The sequence below is a fragment of the Dipodomys merriami genome, unplaced genomic scaffold, assembly GCF_024711535.1.
Source record: "Dipodomys merriami isolate MVZ:Mamm:240054 unplaced genomic scaffold, mDipMer1.0.p SCAF_35, whole genome shotgun sequence".
Lineage (NCBI taxonomy): Eukaryota > Metazoa > Chordata > Mammalia > Rodentia > Heteromyidae > Dipodomys > Dipodomys merriami.
In genome coordinates, this window is record NW_027205048.1 from 1,846,408 (window position 1) to 1,853,995 (window position 7,588).

Below are 7,588 nucleotides of genomic sequence, written 5' to 3' on the forward strand. Positions count from 1 at the left end.
TGAATGGAAAGAATTTCAACTTCAATTATTTGATTAAACCCCTCCTGGGAACCTAATAAAACCACCGTGACTGTAAGAAGGCTGAATTTTAAAGAACACTGCTGATACTCTCAGGAGAGAACAATCAATACAAAATACTATGCACCATGTTTTACCATCATACAAGAATGTACAATGACAGGTAATATTTTAAATGTTCCCAATTCTCACTTTAAAAAAAGTTGACAATGGACACACTCTGGAAGTTTTCCGGATTATACCATAAAGAAAAAAATAATTTCTAAGGCGCCAGGTTGCTTAGACAGTGCCCATTACAAACATTACTCTCACCATTTACCTGACTGAAGCTGCGACTTAGATTTGTTTTTCTCCCTTTAGTAACTCTTCTGTTTTACTTTTTAAAAAAATGTTCTTCGGGTCTGCTTCATAGTAGCACAGAGAACGTTCCACACTTTTCAATCACCTTCCGTTATTACCATCAAAGCTAGTTTGTTACTATTTCAGTTCATTAAAGTTTCTAGGCGGGGTTGAAGCCAAAATAGCTCTCTCAGATTCCAGACCTGCAGTCTTTCCGGAAAATCTGAAACCATCTCTGATACAACCATTTATCAGTCATACACCTTGAAGCCTCTGGAATTTCCCCAGATCGGGGAAATTCTATCCTGCTTGCACCCAGAGAATACTCAGTCTTTAGCGTTGTTCCTCACTAGGAGAGGTCAGTGGGGAGGGGGGGGGTGAACAGGGGTCCCTTGTCTCTGGGATCTATCTGCTCGCCCTCTTCGCATCTCAGCTCTCTAAAGAGGCTTACCAGTGCTTTTTACAAGATGCTCTACCCTAAAACTTGCACCCACTTTACTCCCTGCAAGCAGAGGCCACCGCTGGCTACACAACACCTTGCATACACTGCGGTTCTTGTCACCAGTGGTGAAGAATGAATGAGAAGCTCTGCATAAGACGAGAAGCCTACGTATATGGTCTTTTGGACCGATCTCAAAAGTCTAGCAAGTAAAGGGAAAGTCAGTCAGTCCCTCAGTCAGTCCGCCTGGGAATTTAACCCTTTCGTTTCTACATCCAGAGTAGTTGAATTCCTCGCTGACTGCTTAGTCTTCAGTTGCACACTGACCATTGGGTCTTATAAAAAAAAAAAAAAAGCAGGAAAGAGGAATTTTCCTCCTCTATGAAGACATTTGTTGGGGATTTCTTTCTAGAGGAGTCTGCTGGTGCTGGTGGAAGGGAGGGAGGTGGAAGCTAGTCTCCAAGGAGGTAGCACTAACTCCTGAGGGACGTGGACCAGGACAGCAGTTTGTAGCTTCTCTCCAACCCAGAACCTCACCCCCACCCCCCACACTGCCCCACATTTCTCCATCCAATCGCGCTGTCCGCTTGACCCCTTGGCGTCCCTCGCCCCTTTGCCCCTCAGCCCCGATCTACTCACGCTGCTGTTGTGGCCAGACCAGTGGACCATGGCTTGGTTGTGCGCCGAGTCGCCCGTCAGAGCGAACGTGGTGCTGGTCAGCCTCAGCTCCTCCATCCGGAAGCGGGTGGCTTTGTCCGGGTCCCTCTCGGGAGCCCCGGACTCCTGCTGTCCTCTATCCCAGAGCCCACCCCGGGGGCTTCGACTGGCGCCTTCTTCCAGCTCTGCCTTCTCCGGGTCCGTCCCGCTCCTTCTCCGGCGACTGGAGCGAGCAGCCACCGCTGCGGACGCCCCGGAGCCCCGGGCCCGCTCCAGGGACAGCGCTCGGTCCCCCGGGGCCACGGCAAACAGGGGGCGCCCAAGGAAGGGCAGGGGCGTGGTAGGCGCCCTGCCTGGTGGTCCCTGATGAGACCAGGGCCCCGGGGTCGGGGTCCAGCCTGGGGTGGGGCTGGGGTGCTCCAAGGGGCAGCAAGCGTCGGCGCTGCGGACGCACGGGGCTAAGAAGACCCAGAGCCCCACGCCCGCGACGAGCGCGCTCAGCCCGGCCGGGGAGCCACCGCCGCCGCCGCCGCCGCCGCCGGCGCCAACTTTTCCCATCGCGGGGAGCAGCGGAGAGAAGCGGCGATGGGGAGGGAGGGAGTGGGGAGGGGGTCCCAGACCGAAGGCGGCGACGCGGGGCTCTCTGCTGGCGGCGGCAGGGACGGGAGCTCAGGGTCCCAACTCCATCCAAGTTGGGCCGCGATGGAGGGCGGCTTGGCGGTGGCGCCCGGGCAGGTGGCGGCCGCTCGGCCGAGCTGGGCTGGTGCCGAGCGCGGGCTGGGACGGAGCGAGCCACCGCCGCGCGGGGGTGGAGCTGAACTGAAGTCACAGGCGGAGCGGGCGCGGGCGCCGGCGGGCGACGCGGGAGGGAGGGAGGGAGGGAGGCAAGGAGGGAGGGCGGGCGGGCGCAGCTTGGGACCCTGGAGCCGCACGCCGCCGTCCCGCGGCCGAGCTGCGCTGCGCTGCGCACCCCCCGGGCTGCCCGCGCCGCACCGGGTGCACCGCCGCCCAGCCTTCCCTGGCCTCGCCCGCGCTGCGGCCGCCCGCTCCGCGTCCTCTCCCCGCCCCGCGCCCCCGCGACGGCGAGTCTGCGCCCAGCAGCCCGCGCACCCTTCCTCTTCCGTGGGGGCGGCCGGCCTGGCTGTGTGTGTAGCGGGGGGGGGGGGGGTTCCCAGAGCAGCCTCTGGAGGGGGGTGGGCTGGGGCTGGAGGGGGTAAGGGGAGGGGGAGTCGGTGAGGATGCTTATTCCTTTTCGATTTCTCTCAGTCTCTGTGGCTGCTTCTCCCTTGCTTCTGCATTTGTGGTCTTCTCCAGTTTTGGAGATGGGGGCGGGTGGGTTCTTGCGCTTTCTGTCTCTGGGTGAATTGGCATCCACATCGTACCCTGTGGCCCAGCTTGGGGGAGATCCCAGAAAGATGGCAGAGAGTGATGTAATTCAGTGTGTGTGTGAGTGAGTGTGTGTGTGTGTGTGTGTGTGTGTGTGTGTGTGTGTGTGTGTATGCGCGCGCGTACTAGCGCGCCCCTATGATCATGACCTCCCATCGAACTCACTGTATTTGCCCCGAGGTGTCCAGCGCGTGTAACAATCGCGTGGGAGAACCCTTTCCTCAACCCGAGATCCCCACGAATCGAATCATATAGCAGGCTGTTTTCTCGTGGCATTCCTAAAAGAAGGCAGACTCCCTGAGGACAGGAAGACCAAATTTGGAACCCAATGGCCGTTTCCTGACTTTTCGTAGGACATTGGTCCTCACCGTCTCCTGTGTTAGAAACTCTGTCGGTCATTAATTCAATACATTTGCATTCTAAAAGCTATTATTTACCTGCGTATCAAGTTAACACAGGAAAGAAAGCAGAGTGCTATGTTGGATCTTGATGCCTTGGCTCATGGGTACTGACAAGTGCCTTAAGGAAAGACCGCATTAGCAAGGCATTCCCAACTGCCTGGTTCAGTCCTCCTTTGCAGAAGGATCTCAGACAAGACACTCATCTCCCACCTGACTATACTTCAAGATGGCCTTTAAATCCTGTCCACTCCTGACATCCCATAATTGTTTGATTTAAATATTAATCCCCTCAGGTTCTATGCTGCTGTTCAAAAGTTGAGATGGAGATTTAATGCAGGTAAGTGGGATTTCAACATTACAGAGAATATCTTAAATCCAAGGCTTGTAGTTTTCCAAGTTGAAAGTTTGCTTCGGAAGTTTGAAATGTCTTCAAATTTCTTCGCCCGTCAGTCTTCATATACCAAATAACATTCTCTTATGCATATGCTAATTGGAAAACTATGTAATGAATACATACTGATGGAATAAATCAGCTTTTAATTCCTTTTTTGTTCACTCACACATAACCTCACTGAAGAATCTGAATTTTGAGTTTGCCATGAGATCCACTAGAAAGTGATAGTGATGATTATTTCTTCAATTAATAAACATCTAATGTTTCTCAAGAGCATCAATTCATTCCATGAGTTGTATCAGTTCATTCCATACAATAGTCATAAAAGGATGGATCTAAGTTATTTCCTTATGCCAATACAAAAGAATAGTACAAAGGGTAAAGACACCTTAGCCATTAAGTTTCAATACCTGAAAGGACCAAAGATTAAAGGGCATAGATGGTTTATACTTCCCTAAACACCTTTAACTACATAAACCTGATTCTTCTAGAGGCTAGGGCTTCTAGACAGAGTAAAGGACAACAGAACTCTCCATCCCACATTGCAACTCTTCTTAGTCAAAATCCACAGTGATAATTTTCTCTCCCCAGAAAGGCTTTCAGAGTTTTGCAGGATCATTTGCTTAATGTCTTCTTTCCATGCCCTGCTAACCTCCTTTCCAGCTTGAATAAATACATGGGAATTCCTCCAAGAAAGGAAACACAGGGTAAAGAATCAGAACCCAAATAAGCCCTCTTCCAAATTAAGACCAAAAAAAAAAAAAAAAAAAAAAAGGAAAGAAGAAACTAACAGAATCAGATTTTTTTCTGGCTTTAGTCTCTTAAGGTCATTGTAATTTTTAAATGCATCTCTTGGGGGGGGGGGCGACAGCAGGTGGGATTGGTTTAATAGAGTAGAATTGTGCTTCCTAGAGTGTACAACTTCCATCCTGCAATTTGTTAGAACTTCATAAACAGGGGATATGTTGAGTCACTTGAGAACAAAGTTACATGAATGTTGAAAAAATTGGCCATAAGATATATTGTGGGTGCATGTTCAGTTTGTTTCTCGTGGTCTGTAACACCATCTTTTCTCTTCATTCTTTGCATTGGACAGCAAAGCTCCCTTCATTCATGATGTTCTGTTCCATCCATTCCAATAGTATTCTCCAAAGCAAGGTACAAACACTGACTGGCAGCACGTGTTGATGCTTGTTTTGGGAGGGGCAGAGAAAAGAAATAATAAAACTAGATGAGATGTTTACCTTAATTCAGAAAATTAAATGTGGCACTTGCTAATATTGTTTCTGATGAACATAATTGTCCATGTGCATATAGATGCATATGTATATATGAATACATTAGAGTGATGGATAAAGAGAAAGAGACAGAAAGAAGACAGGGAACCTGAATACTTCATAGCCATAGACTAATTGTTATGTGTACATAAGTTTAGACAGTTACCCTACCAAAAAAAAATAAACACATAAAACCAGTCTTTCAAAAGTATTTTTAAAAATAATTTATTTTCAGAGTGTATTGTCCTTAATCAACTTACCATTGTAAGCAGAATAATACCCAGTCTCCTTCTCATGACCTGTCAGGTGTGTGTTTCTCGACAGTATTCTTGCCTCCTCCTTTCTATGTGGAAACCATTCATAGCTCTAATGAGCTAAGCTTTTTCCACTTCATGGCCCTGGCACATGTTGTTCTACTTGCCTAGAATGCCACCGGCTTCACCTCACGTGGTGGACCTTCTTCTTTGAGATGCTCACCTTATAAATGTACCTAATTAGAGAGGCTTTCCCTGACCTCCCCCTAAGAGAGAACTTCTTCACATTTTCTGTGAAGAACTCTCTTACTATTACCTTTTTTGTATGTATTACAGCCTTCAATTATTTTATACAAATCTGTTTTGGGTTAATAACTCCCACAGACCTACCTGTTTACCAGTGGTTCTCTTCATAAGTGGCTCATTAAGTGCTCAACAAAGAGGGACTGGTTGGCCGGCTGACATCCTTGTAGCAAGACTGTCTGCACAATCCCTTGCAGGTTAACATGGAATCAATCAGATGTGCACATTGTGTGAGGAAAATATGCTAGGGATTTTAAATGAAGCAACTCATGGTTTTTGTGTGAAATTTATCTCAACCAGATATTATTATTTTCCCCATTTTACAAACTTTATGTTAACCACATTTCCAGGATCACACTGAAAATGAGTCCAAGCAGCAAGGCTACCACAGAAGCATTCTTATTCTTATGTTCTTAACTCCATGCAGTGTTCTATCTACTCCAAATCAAACTAATAGCAGATGACATTTATTGGTGAATTACCATGTGCCAGGAACTCAATTAACACTTTGAATCCATTTTTAGTAATGTGGAACAAGCAGTGTTGGACACGAGTGAGTTTAATTTGCAGGACAAACATACACACCATTGCCACTTGCTTTTATTTGCTATATATGGTGAAGCAATGCTGACAGGTTGGGATTTTTTTTTAATAAAAAAAATTACTACTTTCTTCACCTCACTTCAAGAGCTATAGGTTACCTTATATGGGTTCTCTCCTTAGCCTAGGCTGCTCTACTTTGGATGGGTACTTTGGCTTCAACTTGCACTCAATCACATTATATTCTTCATCATGAGAACAATGTCTTTTAATAGCTCTCAAGGTACTTGGCTCCCCTTGGATACCACTGAGACAAAGTGTCTTGCACTACAGATCAATGTCATGAATAACCACAGAAAGAAAACTAGGGTGAGTAATTTGCAGGATATTTGTATTGCCTGCCAAGAGAATGGTGGAATTTCCAAAACTGCCCTTTAAAATGCACCCAAGTTTCTAGAGGCACTGTCCTAAGTCTGTATCCAGCCCTTGTATCTTTTCTCATGCTCCCAATCTAAGTGGCTTTTAGCAGAAGAACTTAGCCCCTCTTATCAGTAGAAGTAGGGCTAAGATTATCCATCTGACTCATGAGAATGTGATTAAAGCTAATTCAACTTTGTATGCCTCTTGGAGATAACAATACTTTGCTGTATCTATGTAGCTTCTATCTCACAGACCTCTAAACTGCTTTTTTTTTCCTTCTAGTTTCATAAATCTTGCAGCAGCTCCAGAAGATAGGTAGGGGGCAGATTGTGCCTGCATCTTACAGAATAAATAGACATTTATCCAAGGTCATGGAGTTAGAAACAAAGTGTACAATAGAATTTTGTTGCCTTCTCCTCTCTGTTAGTCTTACTCTGTCTCCAACTTGTACATAAGTGAATTCAACTTCAAATTCCACGGTATTTTTATTTGGCTATTATGCATTGTTTACACAAATCATTTCAGGTTTCAAAGGACAGTTTGTATAATTAAACAGGAGAAAGAAATCATGAAATAATATCATTGTTGCTTTGTGGACTCATATACATACATATTTCCCCATTTAAATATTTATACATAATATGAAATTGGTAAAAATTTTCACTATAACAAGGAAGTTTATTTAGAGATGGTATTTAGAGATGGTATTATTAGACTTGGAAAAATATACATTTACAAAAAAATGTTGAGTGCATTAATGTAACATCTTTATAGCCCTGAAGTGGTCTAAACCCTATAAAAACTAACACTTATGATCCATTTTTCTCTCTTTTATGTTCCTTTAATCTGTCAGTCCAATATAAGACATGGATGCTGTGAATCACAAAGCCAATTGGCTTTGTACCATGAAGTGCCATCCATAACTGAGCAGTATCATTTGACTGCAGATTCTGTTTCTTAATCTGCCTAATGGAAGATGTATCACTTTTCCACAGAAGTAAAAATGCTCCTTACATGTTTACTGTTGTTAGTTATTTCACACTTTGAGTGCCAACTTGACATTTCAACATACTTCTTCAGCCTACGTCTCTAGATGGAAGACAGCAATTAAAAATCCATTCAGCAGTTCCAAAATCAAATTATTTCCTGCTAGAAAGAAA

The 7,588-nt window shown here is 45.8% G+C and overlaps 1 protein-coding gene across 5 annotated transcripts in view; it reads right to left on the bottom strand.

Moving 5' to 3' along the window:
- Sorcs1 (sortilin related VPS10 domain containing receptor 1) overlaps window positions 1-2,160 on the bottom strand; it is a 477,489-nt gene extending 475,329 nt beyond the window's left edge. For all 5 annotated transcript variants that reach the window (XM_069987934.1, XM_069987933.1, XM_069987931.1 and 2 more), the window contains exon 1: window positions 1,436-2,160. In XM_069987934.1, the coding sequence (XP_069844035.1) occupies window positions 1,436-2,011 (576 nt within the window). In that variant the 5' untranslated portion in view covers window positions 2,012-2,160. The remainder of the gene's footprint in view (window positions 1-1,435) is intronic.
- Window positions 2,161-7,588: the final 5,428 nt, after the last annotated feature.